The 17,148-nt window shown below is 41.9% G+C and overlaps 1 protein-coding gene and 1 long non-coding RNA gene across 3 annotated transcripts in view; both read right to left on the reverse strand.

Annotated features, from left to right (window-relative positions):
* Nucleotides 1–8,653, reverse strand: part of LOC137380175 (inter-alpha-trypsin inhibitor heavy chain H3-like) — a 58,619-nt gene extending 49,966 nt beyond the window's left edge. The window contains exons 1-9 of one of the 2 annotated variants that reach the window (XM_068051933.1): nt 8,474–8,652; nt 8,325–8,381; nt 7,158–7,187; nt 6,648–6,814; nt 4,720–4,824; nt 3,171–3,333; nt 2,951–3,061; nt 2,725–2,853; nt 2,522–2,638 (exon numbers count right to left, since the gene is read on the reverse strand). In XM_068051933.1, the coding sequence (XP_067908034.1) occupies nt 2,522–2,638; nt 2,725–2,853; nt 2,951–3,061; nt 3,171–3,333; nt 4,720–4,824; nt 6,648–6,814; nt 7,158–7,187; nt 8,325–8,381; nt 8,474–8,563 (969 nt within the window). In that variant the 5' untranslated portion in view covers nt 8,564–8,652. Of the gene's footprint in view, nt 1–2,521; nt 2,639–2,724; nt 2,854–2,950; nt 3,062–3,170; nt 3,334–4,719; nt 4,825–6,647; nt 6,815–7,157; nt 7,188–8,324; nt 8,382–8,473 lie in introns of both variants that reach the window. The other variant, XM_068051934.1, reaches the window with a different exon arrangement.
* Nucleotides 8,654–10,270: 1,617 nt separating this feature from the next.
* LOC137380403 (uncharacterized) lies at nt 10,271–11,048 on the reverse strand. Its single transcript, XR_010977015.1, has 3 exons — nt 10,965–11,048; nt 10,519–10,672; nt 10,271–10,385 (listed from the first exon to the last, which is right to left on the reverse strand). It is a non-coding gene; the product is annotated as an uncharacterized lncRNA (long non-coding RNA).
* Nucleotides 11,049–17,148: the final 6,100 nt, after the last annotated feature.

A 17,148-nucleotide genomic window follows, 5' to 3' on the forward strand; every position in this document is an offset into this window, starting at 1 on the left:
AAAATTGAGGTGTTGCTTGACCAGGAGCCAATGTAGGTCAGCGAGTACAGGGTGATAGGTGAACAGGACTTGGCACGAGTAAAGTCACGGGCAGCAGAGTTTTGCATGACCTCCAGTTCATATGCTGGATTGAAATAATCAGTGTTTCTGGCATTAACTGATAATAAGAACATAAGAACATAGTAAATAGGAGCGGAGTAGGCCATTTGGCCCCTTGAGCCTGCTCTGCCATTCAATAAGATCATGGCTGATCGGACTGTGGCCTTAACTCCACTTTCCTGCCTTCTCCCCATTACACTTGACTCCCTTGTTAATTGAAAATCTGTCTAATTCAGTCTTGAATATATTCAATAACTCAGCCTCCGCTGCTCACTGGAGAAGAGAATTCCAAACAGTAACAACCCTCTGCGAGAAGAAATTCCTCCTCATCTCTGTCTTAAATAGGAGACCCCTTAATTTGAAACTGTGCCCCCGAGTTCCAGATTCCCCCATGAGGGGAAATATCCTCCCAGCATCTACCCTGTCAAGCCCCCTCAGAATGTTCAACGTTTCAATAAGATCACCTCCCAATCTTCTAAACTCCAATGAGTATAGGCCCAACCTGCTCAACCTTTCCTCATAAGACAAATCCCTCATTCCAGGAATCAACCTAGTGAACCTTCTCTGAACTGCTTCCAATGCAAGTATGTCCCTCCTTAAATAAGGTGACCAAAACCATATGCAGTGCTCAAGGTGTGGTCTCATCAATGCCCTGTACAGTTGTAACAAGACTTCCCTATTTTTATATTCCTTGAAATAAAGGCCAACATTCCATTTGCCTTCCTAATTACTTGCTGTACCTGCATGCTGACCTGTTATGATTCATGTACAAAGACACCCAGGTCCCTCTGTACTGCAATATTCTGCAGTCTCTCCACTGAATTCACCTGATGGCATGCTTGACAGCAATAGTGTTTCCTTACAGCTGGAAGAATGCACTGAAGCACCAAAGCAGAGTGCCACTGAGGTGGCTCAGACAGACTCAACCCTCCACGCACTGATATGTCCATCACCATTCGCTGCTGTGCAGATGCACTGCTTTTCCTGGAACACTATCATGTGCTTCCTAGTGATCAGATGACAACATCTGGGGCTGAATTTTACCATCCCCTTGTCGTTGGGGGACATGGCGAGGGCCGGTAAAATACTTGTGGGAGCGGCTCGCCACGTCTCCTGACACCGAGAAGGCCCTGCTGCATATTGCCAGCGGCGGTGAAGCTTCGGTGTGACCCTCCCACCACTTGGCGGCGGGGACTTCATTTAATTATTAAAATCAATTAAAATAAATGCAGATGAGCTTACCTGGTCCCAGCGGCTGTCCCACGTTGATTTTATGGCTGCCAGCCACAACTCGCACACCTTCGGAACTCCGTACGGAGTTCTGAGGCGAGACACTGGTGAGGACGGGGGAGAACTGAAAATTTCAGGGCGGGAGGCGTGGGGGAGTGGTGAAAACCACTCCGATTGGTTGCGGGGATGGTGGAAAGGGGTTTCGGGTCAAAGGGAATAAAGTTCGGGGGGGCAAGGTCATGAGTGAAAACTCACTTTTTTGGGGCAGATAGGATAAAAAAAATCATCTGATTATTCATTTGGGGGTTGTGGGAGAGGGGATTGGAAATGTCAATAAAATTTTTTTCAATTTTTGCACATCCCGGTCCCCTTAAACATTTCAGTGGCCCTGAAGGGCTTGAAACCATTTAAAAACGGCGCCTGCGCAGTGGCACCGGGCACCATTGCTGGGGTGCAGTGGCCACCCTCTCTACTTCATTGGGGGTTGCCGCTCCGCCCCCCTCCATTTAAATGAGCCCCTGCGTGAAATATTGTGCAGGCTCAGCGGCGGCGCTTCCGTGTCAGAAGGCCACCAAGTTTAAAGCGCGCCGCCACGAAGTGGGGTGCACTAATAAAATTCAGCCCCTGCTGTCAGCTGTGGCTCAATGACAACACGCGTACCTTTGAGCCAGAAGGAGACTTGAGCACAAAATTAAGGCTGACACTCCAGTGCCATACTGAGAGAGTGCTGCATTGTCAGAGGTAGTGTCTTCCAGATGAGATGTTAACTGAGGCCCTGTTTTCCTTTCACATGGATGGAGATCTCATGGCACGGCTTCAAAGAAGATTAGGGGTGTCTCTCTGGTGTCTTGGCCAATATTTATCCCTTGACCTACATTACTAAAACAGATTATCTCGCCATTATCACACTGCTGTTTGTGGGACCTGGCTGTGGGTAAATTAGCTGCTGTTTTTCCTACATTACAACCGTGACTACATTTCCAAACTTCACAGGCTGTAAAGCACTTTGGGATATCCTAAGGTTGTGAAAGCTGCTATATAAATGAAAGCTTTTCCTTCTTGCTCTTATTGGTGGATGTGCGGAACACCTTCAGCACATTTTTGTCTGCAGCTTGAATAAGACCTGGGAAGGAAAGAGACCGGGAAAAACAGGGATTTCATCCTTCCCTCCCTCAACAAAAACTTTTCTTACCTGCCACATTTTAGTCCCCGACATAGATCCGCTGTGGTCTATCACAAAGACAACGTTTTTAGGAATTCTGGATAGATTAGCAGGTGCAAAATGATGGACAAAATATCCATTTACAATCTGAAAAAAACATAAAATATAAAATCAAAGATCATCAGAATAAAGAAACCTATGAGGCTTCTATTTTAAGTATAATTTTCAATTACCTGAACACTACCAGCAGACAGGTCTCTATTGACATCATACTGAATGATGAAGTCTCCATCCAGAATTGTTTCATGGCAATCAGGACACTTGCGCTGTTGCTCAAGCGTTGGTTTGAAGGAAACATGTGCCTGAATGAAGCAGTGACTTAATGTTAATTTTTAGAGTTATCGTTTAGGTAAAGCTTTTTTTTAAAAAAAAAACAAAGATATGTACAAAGCCACCTACCCTTGTTGCAGTAAGAGTCTTTTTCACAATTGAAGTCAGATTATTTAGTGGGAATTTTGCATCAACATTCAGAAAAGCAATGCCTTGCGGTTCAAAAATATGCACATCAATCTGAAAACAGCAATTCAAAATGTAAGAGCATTTAATTATCTTCAAATGCGAAAATCAAACACAGCCACAACTAAAATGTACTAGTAATGTAGCTACTTTAGAAATGTACCTGGAAATGTTTGACAAGCTGCTGGGGTTTAACTCTGATGTTCATCTCATATTTCCCCAGGTTACGTTTTAATAATTCTTCATAAGTTAGTTCAAATGTGACTTTTTTGGTTGGTCCAATATTTACTGACACTTTAAACTTCTCCATTTTTCTTCCAGATGCTCTTTAGAAATCAGAAAACAAAAAAACACAAATTAAAATATTATCGTTACATACATGGAAGATAGTGGACATTCTCGTGATATATTGAGGAAAAATTTCTCATTGTCTTCCCATCGTGTGTTGCTCTCCCACTGTGAGGTTTACATCATATTGATGAAGGCTGCATAAAGAATGTTCAATTTGGGGGACAATAAAAGGAGACTTGCATTGGTATAGTGCCTTTCACAACCTCAGGACATCTCAAAGCGTATCTCAGCCACTCAATTACTTTTGAATTGTAGTCACTGTTGTGAGGAAAGGCAGCAGCTAATTTGCATACAACAAGGGCCAACAAACAGCATTGAAATAAATGACCAGATAATCTGTTTTAGGGGTTAGTTGAAGGAACTAACTCAAATGGATGGAAGAAAATAATCTCAAGGTATAATTTAATCTCACTTTATAGTGTATGAATTACTCAAGGAGATCACAACCTTGTGATCACACCCCTTTATCCATTATACTGTATGTTATCAGAGCTCAATAACAACAAATGTCTCAAACATTAGAATTGCATCAAATGGCACCAGTTTAGTTATTGAAATATCTCAGCAGGAGATTTAACCTGAACTGTGGCATGAATAAATTATTTGATCTGGTCATTATTTGTCTTGCCAGCAGCATGAACATTAATTTTTCCACAAGTGAAGTATTTCTACTGAACCCTTGTGTCTTGCATGCCAGAATTTCCAGAAATGTTGAGCAGGATGTGCTGTCCCCTAATCAATATTTAAATGAGGATGCTGCCTGTAATAGATAGGTACTTCCTGTGCCATTTTCCCCTTTCCCAGAAATGGGTGGGATGCACAAAGTGGATGGAGATCTGGCATATTGAATCTCTGCCAGCTTTTCCAATTGGATTTGCCTGAGTAACACTTTGAATTGAGTTGGACCCAATCATTAAAACTACATTAACCAGTATGCATAATATATATGGTCTTGTCAAAAGCCATTTAATTAGGTGGAATGTTTCTGCGGTCTTGCACTACCTAAAGTGTGCAGACATCCAGTGTAACCCTAGTTTCTCAAATTTCATTTCCAGCTAGTTTTTATCTGGGAGTTCAGAACAGCAGAATTACCCCTGATATTGGAAGATTTTGAAAAATGTAAGACTGCATAGAATTAATGAAACAGGTGGATTGAAAACTGGCTTGACAAGAGGTGATGATAAATGGACAAGGTTTGTGTACTGAGGGTGGGAGGAGGGGCACTGCCACTGGAGTTTCACTTCTTTGCTGTTTATACTGACATGGGCACTATCCCAAGGAGTTTCACTCATCAGATAGTGTGGGGAACAAACTAATGAAGAATGGAGGTCATCAGTTAAATGGTATGAACTTGTTCTTACTTTACAAGCCCTGCAGTCTGTCCCCGTGAAACTGCTTGTTGGTACTGTTGCTGAGCAACTTCTTTCTCTTTCACAGCTCCCACATATGTCACTCCATCTAGAGTCCTACAGAAAGAGAAATCACATGGATGGTATAACAGGAACCTGATTCATTCACCTTCTCCTCTCATACATCTTCCACTGGTTTCTTCTTTTAACTCACTATTCTTCATTTCATTCATACTGAGAAAGGAAGAGAGAAATGCTCCAGTCTGGACTGAATAGAATGAGCTGTTCTTGTCTAGATTTAATCAAAGTCTCAATTCTTATGAAAGAACTTATATGTTATATCATGTAACATTTCAGCAAGAATGTTTAATGTAAGGGAAAATTATATTTTTTTGCCAGTGTGTTCCAAAATTAGTGTGAATTGGAGGCATTCAATACTTCTATTTCATGCTGGAACTCAACTTTGTAGCATTTGTCATTCCAACATCAAATTTTTACAAAAGAGATAGATTTTGAAAGTTGAAAAGGGACTTGCAAAGAAAAACTATCCAATAATTTCTCAAATGTCAACAAATTATTTTGCAATAATAGTAACAAGCTGGCCAATTAGAAATTGCTGGATTTTTTTGTAATTTCTTGCAGAGAAATTGACAATATTGTATTCATATTCTCCTCCTGAAACTGAAATGGTAACTTTGTTTCCACAACTGTTTTAACAAATTGTTTTCCTTCTCAACCACACTGTCACTTTTCTCTCCTCCACAATTTGTGCTGAAAAACATAAAATCAGAGATACAAACATTGCAGCAAATTCAGATATACCCAATGAATTTTACACATTTTATTTTTTAGTAGATATTGGGGGTGGGGGGGTTGCTCTGATGTGAATTTAACTGCACAAAATTATGTTTTAATTTAGTAGAAATTGTCAGGCAGCAGCAATGGCTTTTCAATAAGCAAAACACTGCAAAATCAAAACTGATAAAACCATTTAATGGCCCTTTGTATTTATGCCAGCTCTCTGCAAGAGCAACACAGCTACTCCCACTCCTCTGTCCTTTCCCCATAGCTCTGCAAATCTTTTCAGATGCTTATCCAATTCTCTTTTGAAAGCCACGATTGAATCTGCCTCCACCACACTCTCAGACATTGCATTCCAGATCCTAAACACTCACTGTGTAAAAAAGTTTTACTTCATTGCACCGTTGGTTCTTTTGCCACTCACCTTAAATTGGTGTCCTTCGGTTCTCGATCCTTCCGCCAATGGGAACAGATTTTCCCAATCTGTTCTGTCCAGACACCTCATGATTTTGAACACCTCTATCAAATCTCCTCTCAACCTTCTCTTCTCGAAGGAGAACAACCCTGGCTTCTCCAATATCTCCATGTAACTGAAGCCCCTCACCCCTCGAACTATTCTGGTAAATCTTTTCGGCACCCTCTCTAAAGCCTTCACATCCTTCCTAAAGTGTAGTGCTCAGAATAGGACACAATACTCCAGTTGAGAACAAGCCAGTATTTTATAAATGTTCATTATATTTTCCTTGCTGTTGTACTCTGTACCTCTACTTATAAAATGTTACAAACTTAACAAAGTTATAACTTTTACAGCTGGCTTTAGCCCTCCCTGATGCATCATGACTCAACATTTAGACACTGCAATTTGTACTAGCAAAATTAATTTGTTGAGGTAGAATCACACAGTTTTTAAATCTTTAGTTTTACATACAATATAAAGTTTTCACACTACATATATATACAACTTCCTCATAGTATACATAAAAGAGCTAATTCATGCTAATTAGTTACTTTGACTGAATTCTTTTTCTTTTGGGCCTCCTTATCTCGAGAGACAATGGATACGCGCCTGGAGGTGGTCAGTGGTTTGTGAAGCAGCGCCTGGAGTGGCTATAAAGGCCAATACTGTAGCTGATACTCACATGCTGAAGTTGGTAATGAAGGCTGTTTTGGGTAGTTCCATTTCAAAGAAAGCTTCCCTTGACTCATTTGCTCGATTTACCACTCGGCTGATTATCACATTGTGAGCAAATCGAGATGTAACTTTGCAATCAATCTTCATACCATAGATTTCAAGCTCCCTCACAGGCTGAAGGAAATTAAGGAGTAATATTTCAATGAGGAGTGATTGATGCAAGAAATGAAAATAACTAGAAAGATCCATCTTGAATTAAGTCAGTGCTGTGTGTTCTAGTGGAACATTAACGATAAAGAACCTTTTTTTTTACTCGAACAGGTCATGATATTCAACTGGTTTCCTCTGAAATACATTTTACAAAATCGCAGCCCCAATAAATCATCAAAACAAAGCCAATCAAACTATTGTGCAGAGAAAGAAGACAATTTAACAGAACTGATGAAAATCACCCACCATATTAAAAATAAACACAATTTGTTACTGAAAGAATAAGTATCGGAGAAATCAAACCTACTTTTTTGCCATGCTCCTCGGTGCTTCTTTTCTGTTGCCAGACAAAAAAAGGATCAACACATCAATGTTATAAAATACATTCATTATACAGACAAATTACACAAGCAAATGGAATTGTAGAAGAAATTAAATTCCAAAGAAATAGACGTTTGATACATATAAAAATAAAATATCAACACTGTAAAGTTTTCCACTCTCCTTTTTGAAATGGAATGTACAACAGCTCTTGATACAATCCTTCAGGATGCAAAGAGTTTATTAGCAGTTCTTGCACTTTGTTAGTAAAGAAACTAATTTTAAAAAGTAATCTGATTGATTTGAAATAATGAACATAAATATATATATAATAGAGTCTTGCATTTGACAACATAATTTTGTGATCACCGGTTGTACCTCATGAATGCTTGAGGCTCATGAACCACTGCAGTCTAAGAATATATTTCACATTAAATGAACAGGAACAGTGTACTATGAATTGCAATAAAGATGGTACCCGAAGCTAATAATAAGACTTGCCTGTACCTCAGGCTTCAGTCGGCTTTCTGTCTCTATTTGAGCACAAAAACTGGAGCATTCATTGTAGTTGAAGTACGGTGCAAAGGAACTGAGAATTATATACAAAATAAGCACGGCGATACCAAGACTTATTGAGTGTAATTGATAATAAATTACCTATTTCTAAACCTGCAACAACGACATCATGATAATTGATTCTTTAGAGATTGTCCTCAGTTAGTGGCTGAATTGACATATATTGCAAACCAAGACCAAAGCAAAACAAGACTCACACCGAATTGAAGCAGTACACACTGTTAAAGCAAATTAGATGTTAGTGTTGAAAAAACTGCAACCTAATCAGAGGGTTCAATGAGGATTAATAAAATTGTCCTTGGTTGATTGTCGCATGGCATTTCACTTGGAAAAGTTATTTAGATTGTTGCGTTGCATGATTTTTATTTGCATTGGTGGTTAGAAAATTCCTTCAGTTATAGTGTGTGAGACTTGTAAATCAGGACTGGTGAGGATATGGTATGACTGGCATTAGTAAAAACTCAGAGGTGAAGCATATAATCAAGAGCTAATCCTTTCATATCTTACTTGAGTTAACATTTTGCAGTGATTAAATGAAGCACGGCAATTTTACATGCATGGTTTTGCTGCTGAATACCTTCAGGGTTTTTCCGGACAGTTTCAGAACATTTGACAAGGAGTTCGCATAATCACGCTGCTCAAATTAAAAAAATAAAAAGGTTAAACAGTAATTCAGTGAATTAAGAAAGTTATTATAAACATTTGGTGATATAAATAGTACATTACCTGATGATGCTCTGATTCTGTTATTATGAAATCAGAGGATATTAATGCTGGAATAGAAATTAGTAAAAGATAGGACAGCATTGTCTTCATTTTGGACAATGCTATGCTGGCAAACGAGCCGCAAGAAACTAGGATTTATTCTGAGCTCTTTTAATAAGGAACAGAAGACACTGACCCGACTCCTACAATTGCCAAAATGTATTGACCCCAATAGAGGATATTGTGTAAACAGTCAGCAAAATTAAAGCAAACAACGATGTTTTTAGACAAATTGTGAAATCTGAACAGTCAAGTCCAAAGGGTGGTCTGTATATGGAGCTCAACACTGCAATGTAAATGAATTCATTAATTTAGTTGCAGCAGCCGGTAGCTTCACAGGGTTATGCCGGTCTCCCTCTGCAAACAATTAATTTTAAGACCGGATGTTCAGTGGATATTCTGATCAAGGGGAGGCGGTGGCGTAGTGCTATTGTCACTGGACTAGTAACCCAGAGACACAGGGTATTGCTCTGGGGGCATGGGTTCAAATCCCACCACAGCAGAAGGTGGAATTTGAATTCAATTAATAAATCTGGAATTAAAAGCTAGTCTAATGATGGCCATGAAACCATTGTTGATTGTTGTAAAAACCCATCTGGTTCACTAATGTCCTTTAGGGAAGGAAATCTGCTGTCCTTACCTGGTCTGGCCTACATGTGACTCCAGATCCACAGCAATGAGGTTGACTCTTACATGCTCTCTGAAATGTCTTAGCAAGCCACTCAGTTGTACTACCACCTTCTCAAGGGCAATTAGGGATGGGCAATAAATGCTGGCCTGGCCAGCGACGCCCACATCCCATGAACGAATAAAAAAAAGATCTCTGTTGGATGATTGGCAGAATTCCCTGCGAAATGATTGTGCTGGGTCTCCACAGGTTGAGATTATCCTCTGCCTTGTCAGGGGGCAGAACTTCTGTGCATCCTTGATAAGACAAATGACAGCAAGAGGCAGAGAGGCTACAACACTGACATTTACCCTGTAATGAGGAAAATTGCCCAGGTATGTCTTACCCATAAAAAGCAGGGCAAATCCAATCCGGTCAAGTACTGCCCCATCAGTCTGCTCTCAAGTATCAGCACGATGATGGATGAAAGGTGTTGTTGACAGTACTATCAAGCAGCACTTATTCAGCAATAACCTCCTCATGATGCTCAGTTTGGCTTCCACCAGGGCCACTCGGTTCCAGACCTCATTACAGCCTTGGACCAAACTTGGACAAGAGAGCTGAATTCCAGAGGTCAGGTGGAGTGACTGCGCTTGACAACAAGGCAATATTTGACCGAGTGTGGCACAAAGGAGCCCTCGTAAAATTGAAGTCAATGGGATTTGGGGAAAACTCTCCACTGGTTGGAATTATACCTAGCACAAAGAAAGATCATTGTAGTTCTTGGAGGCCAATCATCTCAGCCCCATGGAGGAAGCCAAGTGTGCACCTGTCAGAGACATGGCAGCACTCAAGGTCTGGATGGACACGTCCATTGTCTGTGCTTGGGTGTGTATAGCCTCTGGAAGCTCAGGCAGAAATTCCCTCACCTCATGCTGCAGCTGCAACTTTTGCCATGTTGGCAACAACTCCAGTGGCACGTTATTAGCCTGGGGCTCAGTATTGCCCTGGCCTCCAGCAGTCCTCCGATTGTCAGTGTCCTCGGCTGTCACAGCCTCCATCAGCTGCTCGGATATGTCTGTGCTGTGCTTACCGGGTTGTATCCCGAATCTAAGTGCGAACAGATACTCACCGACATGAGATTATCTGTGCTGGCGGAGGGTATGGGAGAATGATGTGATGGTGCGTCCTCCGAGGCTCTCTCCTCTTCCTCAGAGGCAGATGGCTGTCCCCCAGTCTCTCCAGCTCTCTGCTCTTTGACCTGACCTACAGGAGAAAATGGATAGATTGAAAGGTTATGGGCTTCATTTTGTGGCATTCTAATTATCCCTGTGGAGCTCCATGTGTCCAGTGCTGTACGTGCAAGATGCACTTTGTGCCCCTGCATTCAGCCACTCACTCTCTTGAGTTGGCACTCCTGTCTCACCATCAGCGATGGAGTGCTGCCCAGACAGTTCTAAATCCTCCTCCTCCTCCACAGCAGTCAGGATGGACAGGAATGGAATGTCTCCACCAATCTTCGCACGTTCCTTGAGGTTATGGGCTGTCTTCTCCTGCAAGCAGAAAGATGAACACTGTTAGTTTTCCCACGGAGACAAGCACAACCCTATCCTGGTGGCAACCCAGCAGACCATGAAGGGGACACACGAATGCCTCTTGCTAGTCTTGTGGGTCTTTGTAGAGGTCACCAATCACAGAGGGACACCTCTCATCGAAATGCAACCATGCCTCTGGCAGAATATCCTGCTGTCTGACTACTTTGCCAATGACTGGATGGTCACTCCCTCTCCACCCTCTTTGGATTGCCACATGCAAGCCCCAAGGGCATAAGTATGGAGTACTCACCTTGGCAGACTGAATAAGGTCATTGACACTGGATCCTGTTTCTGAGGGTAACCCCACAGCTGCTGACCTCCTTTGCAATCTCCATTCAGGCTTGCTTGGTGAGTTGGACCAGACTCCTCCTCCTGTCCCTGGGCAAAAGGACCTCTTGCCTTGCCCTTGCAGCCTGGAGGAGCACCTGCAGGGAGGTATTGCTGAACCAAGGGCCCACCTGGGGTCTTCCTTCTTCCATTCTGGCTGCAGGTTTCCTTACATTTCTCAGCTTTCCAGGCAGTCCCCATTACATGCAGGGTTGGCAGCTGTTTAAAGATGGTGGTAGCACCTGCCACAGCCTGACCTGATGCTGCTGACACCACCTCCCATTCCTCCGCCGCATTCTTCTGACGCTGGAACCTGTGGCCTAGCTGTAAAATTCAGCCCCAAGTGAATGAGCTTGGGCAAATGAGAGATTGAGAAGAAATGAAAGAAAAACAGTGAAGGATAGAAAAGAGAGATGGCTCAGATGCTTGGTGATCACACTGCTCTTTGACCTCTGGAATCTGGATATGAATCCAATGCACATTCCTATCAAGGAAGTTTCCATTCCCTACTGGTTATAAAGATTGTTAAACCCAACCTAGTTCCAACTGGGGATATATCCACAGCCCATTATTTGCCTCAGGTCAGTGATAAATTCATCATCCCTCAGAGATGCTATAAGGATGGTTGACATGGGAAGACAATTCAATATATTTTATGGCTCTCATATTTCAGTGTCAATTTCTATAAGCACATGGTGTAAAATGGATAAGTCACATACTAGAAGGGAGAATAGTTTTGAGAAGAACAAGTTGCTTTGCGACGGAACCAGTTTTCACCAGCCTTACAGCAGATCAGTACAATAAATGAATAAAATCATGAATGTTGTTTGTGATCATCTTGTCCTTTGCTTTCTAAACTGCTGATTCAATAAGACTCTGTAATTTTTAACAGTTTCTATTAATGTGTGCACTGGGGTGAATTTCAGTCAATGTAATTGAGTTAAGCCCTGCTATCATAGGCAGAGGATAATCATTGCATCATTTTACTTTACCTATAACCTTATTTTAATAGACTCTATTCCCCAAATCCCACATCCCATGAAAGAATTTTTAAAAACCAAGATGATATTCAGCACTCATGAGCCTGGTGAAAAGAATAGAGATCCAGCCATGTCCTGAGATGAAGCACTTGAACCCTGAGCATAGGCATATAAGGTCTGATTTTTTCAGTCCTGAATCTATATCCATTCTGTGCTCACATTTCAGGAGAGTATAAACTACTCAGTAGGAACTGAATGTTAGTCTCAATGCAACTTTTATATCCACTGCCAACACATGCAAGATAGTTCCAACAAACACAGGAGGGCACCTAATTTATCCAGCTGAATATGTAGATAAGCCATGTTCTGATAAACAGCCTGTAAATGATCTATTAAAGCCAAATGAATTCCAAAGGGAAAATATATTGAAGATTAGTCAGCTCCCAGAAAGAATTATTCAAAGCATTAGAAATTCAATTGATTTCAATCATACCATATCTGTAAATTGAATTTCTTAACACACTGCAATGGCATTGCATTGACTGAAAATAATTTTGTACCTCATGAAGTGTAATGAAGCAATATGTCAAGTGCAAATCTAGAGGCTGGTGCTTGTTTAAGCTATATAATCACCATCCAACAAAGCATTGGGCTGGATTTTCCCACGGACTTCGGGACCCCCGATGTCAGGACCAAATGGGGGGCCAGAACCCACACCGCAGTGAGACCGGCTCAGCAATCTTCCAGGAGCTAGGATCCTAATTGGCTGCCTCCGCATTTACTGTCCTATGCAAAATGACAGGAAGGTTATCAATGGTGCATGCCCAATCAGAGGGCCGGGAGCTCTGGAGCATCGGCAGCCTCACCAGGAGAAGTGGGCGCTGCTGAGGCAGGTTGGAGACCCCAAGTGTATCTTAACATTGAGGGGCCCTCACTGTCATTCACAGCAGTGAAGAAATAAAGACGATCTAGGCCAGCAGGTCCATTGGGATGGAGGGGAAACCCCTCTGCTGGATCAGGTTCAGCCAAGATTGTGGTCTTTCATGCTCACAGCCCCATGGCCCCAATGGTCACCCGGCCTGCTGCAGGCAAGCCGCCTCCATTAAGCTGGTGGCTTCCGCAAGCAGCAGGGGGCTGCACCTGCTGCCGGCAAGGGTACAAAACCGCTCCTAATTGGGATCTTAACTAGCGTTATTGGCTGCCCACTTCTGTGATGCGAGCAGCGGATCCAATTCCCAGTCTACCCCTGGGAAATTTCCCCAACAGCGGGAATGCATCAGAGCTGTCCCGACATGGCTTCCCCTTACTTTCCCAGCTCAGCCACCTCCAAACCCACCATCATGGGGACAGGAAAGTTCAGTCCATTGTTTCTGTGGTTTCTATTCCACCTCCTCCTCAATAAATGTGGGAATCTCTTCCTTGCTCTTTCATGGTCTCCATCTGGCCATTAGCTGTTATCAGCAGGGAATACTTCAGATGTAGTTGATGTTACATCTGCCATTTAATTTATACTCTTCAGTAAAAGTAGCCTCATTGATTTCAAAATAAGTTGTGGTAAAATGTTGTCTTCACCTCTTGGGCAATAATCTGATGGCATGAATTGTCCATCTGTTGTAGGACTTGCCCGACTTTCATTCCATTGAAATCATTGAAGCAGATTGTATAAAGAGCAGGCAATTGATTCCACCAGATTACTGTCAGAGTGTTGAAACTGAAAATCTACCTTTATTTCTTTCTTTTTAATGTACATCTGTGCAATCTATAAACTAATATGATACTACAACCTTTATGTCATGTTTGGAGGCATGAACTAAACCCATATGCAGGCTCCTTTGATAGTAAATACATCAGTTTATTGACTGCTGAGCCACATATCCAGGAAGGCCTTATATACATGCCTCTGTGTGGCAATGAGGAGGGGACACAAATGGCCTCATTAATCTCCCACTAAGGAAGAGAAAAAAATCTGTTTCCACATTTGATTGTTATCTCTGACCCTACTAATTGGTGTATATGCGTTGGATAGCTTGCCAAAACTTAATGTCTTGGCTGACACATGAAGAATAGCGACTTGGTTGAGTTATTGAATTTTCCCAGCCCCATGGTGGCGGGCTTGGAGGCGGGGTGGCCAGGAAAATGGGGTGGGGGAGCTATGCTGGGATGGCTCCCTGACGCAGTTCTACCGCCAAGGAACTTTACCAGGGCAGGCTGGGAAGCGGGTCGGCTGCTCGCTCAAAGGAAGTGGGCAACAATTTGCATTGTTAAAGCCCCAATTAGGGGTGATTTTACAGCCTCTCCATCTTGCCAGCTCAATGGCCCCCTTGCAGCAGGCCCAGCGGCATCATTAGAGCTAAGGCTCTATATCACTAACAGGGGGCTGCGTTTACAAAAGGCCGCAGTCGTTGTCAAGACCAATCCAGTGGAGGGGTTTCCCCTCCAACCCACTTCAGTTACTGGTCTGGATCCCAGTTTTTTCATCTCTGAGTTGCAGAATAGCGAGCGCGCCTCCATATTGAGGCAACCTCGTGTTCACCGAACTGCCTCAGCAGCGCCCACCTCTCCTCTGATTGGGCCGGCAGTATGGCGAACCCATGATGGCAAGCTCAGAGGCAGCCAATTATGAGACTACTTTGGGGATGATTGCTCTGTCCATTTCGCTCCCGGCAAGTGCAAGCTTGGGATCCTTATTTGGTCCCGACGTTGGGGTCCTGGCACCCCAAATGTCTGTACCTCACCATTGATATAAATCAATCAGAACAATAGAACAAACTCTGTCTAACAAAGCCTGATTATGAGGGCAGGTTATGATGGATATTGATATTAATTAGACTGAGATTGAAGAGTATAAATGAAACAGCAAACTAAGCTCCCTGAATCGGTTAAGTTGCTGTGATCTTAATTCTAACTTTCCTCCTCTCTTGAGCTCCTTTCAAGCTAACTGCAAAAGGATCAATTTCCCTTCAGTTAAATAATTCTTACTTAATAAAACTTAATGGGTGGAGTGTATGATGGCTCTCCAGATGCTTATCACCTACTAGGAATATGATAATCAGTATGAAAACTGGGACCTAAATAAGTCTTACACATGGTGTACAGCCCATCATGTTCCAATGAGCAGTATGTATGGGCTGCATGATAGATCTCGTCCTTCCATGCCTGATCAGTTTGAGTTCATCACATGCTGACCTCATATTGTTATTTGTGCTGTGCTGGAAAGAACTCAATTATTGAGTTTGTCTTTATTGCAGTTTATTGCTGAAGTGTTGGCGCCTTTTGATTGCATGACTTGCACCATTTTATTCATTTTGGCTCACCAATGTAGGATAATAAAAATACCACTGGCATGGAATTGGGCTGTGGGATACTGGCATACTAATGAAAAAAATGCATTTATATGGCACCTTTCACAATCACAGGACATCTCAAAGTGCTTTGCAGCCAATGAAGTATTTTTGAAGTGTTGCCCTGTTGTACTGCAGGAAATGAGGCAGCCAATTTGTGCACAGCAAGCTCCCACAAACAGCAAAGTAATAATGATCAGATAATCTATTTTTGTGATGTTGATTGAGGGATAAATATTGGCCAGGACTGCAGGGGTACTTCCCCTGCTCTTCTTTGAAATAGTGCCATGGGATCTTTTACATCCACCTGAGGGGGCAGACAGGGCCTCAGTTTAACATTTCATCCAAAAGATGACACCTCTGACAGTGCAGCACTCCCTCGGTACTGCACTGGAGTGTCAGCCTTGATTGTTGTGCTCAGGTCCTGGAGTGGGACTACGAACCCACAATTATTGTCTCAGAGGCGAGAATGCTACCAACTGAGCCATGGCTAACATTAATGCTTAGTGCGTTCATCTGACCTTCTCTCTGCTATTTTAATCAGGTTCTACAGGTTAGATGAGTAGTGAAAATGAACGGTTTCCATCGGCATATGCAATGATGCAAAGTTTTATTTGCTTACTTTAAAGAGTTTTTTAATGAAAAGGAATACTTCAAGTTCTACAGTTAGAATTGTTAAGGAAAGTGTTGAATAAAACATCCATTTTATTCTGCTAAAATCAATCTGTAAAATGCACAATTAGACTAAGAGAATACTAAGTGAGTGCTGCATTGTGGGAGGTAGCATCTATTGGAAAAGTGTTCCAGCTACATAGACAGAGTTTGTGACTATGGAGGGGACCAAACTACTCAGTCCTAGATATGTTGAGAAAATTGGCCCTCAATTGGAAAATTATATTACTTAGACAAGTGCATTGTTATGCACATGGGCAAAACTTATGCGAAGTATACATATACCCTACAGGTCCTGGTACTGAAGCCAGTGCGCAAGGAAAAAGACCTAGACGCCATAGCTCATATTCTTTAAAGTTTTGCAACCGATACAGTGAAGCTATATCTAAAGCAAATAGCGTACCATCCTTCATCCACAGGACTACCTATTATAAATTGAAATATATTATTTTGTCCTTGTACTGGACCTTGGTGAGGCCTCATTTAGAACACCATTTCCAGTTTTGGACCGCTCACATATTGACGCTTTGGAAAAGGTTCAGAGGAGGGCCACAAGATTGATTCCTATCTTAAAACACCTTAGCTACCCAGATAGGCTTAAAACATTAGGTCTATGACTTTAGAGAAATGCAGACTGAGGGATGATATAATTGAGGACTATAAAATAATGACAGAACTAGATTGCGGCCATACTGACAAATTATTTCAATTAGATAGGTTGAGAAATTTGGTTCAGAGAAGAATTTTCCAGATTTATTTTCCCTATAACTGGCCTTGGATTATGATCTGTTTTTCTCCTCTCACAAGTGATCACATGGATCTAGGAGACTAGGTGGACCCAGGTAGATTGGGAATGATTAATAGTGACAGGTTAGTTCAACTAACCAGTCTTTTCCAGTCAGGCATTTTCATATATTTGCTTGTTTGAAGGTTACATCTGTTTATTCAGTTGGATGTTAAAGATCGCATGGTCCCATTTGAAGAGCAGTGACTTCTGCTTTCTTACATTAACATCAGTTATCACTGAACTTCAAACTTAATTTATTCTGTGAAGTGCTTTGCAATGTTTTGGCATGATCTGTATGAAAATGGTCTTATAAAAGCAATAATTACA

The sequence above is a fragment of the Heterodontus francisci genome, chromosome 19 (assembly GCF_036365525.1).
Source record: "Heterodontus francisci isolate sHetFra1 chromosome 19, sHetFra1.hap1, whole genome shotgun sequence".
Classification (NCBI taxonomy): domain Eukaryota; kingdom Metazoa; phylum Chordata; class Chondrichthyes; order Heterodontiformes; family Heterodontidae; genus Heterodontus; species Heterodontus francisci.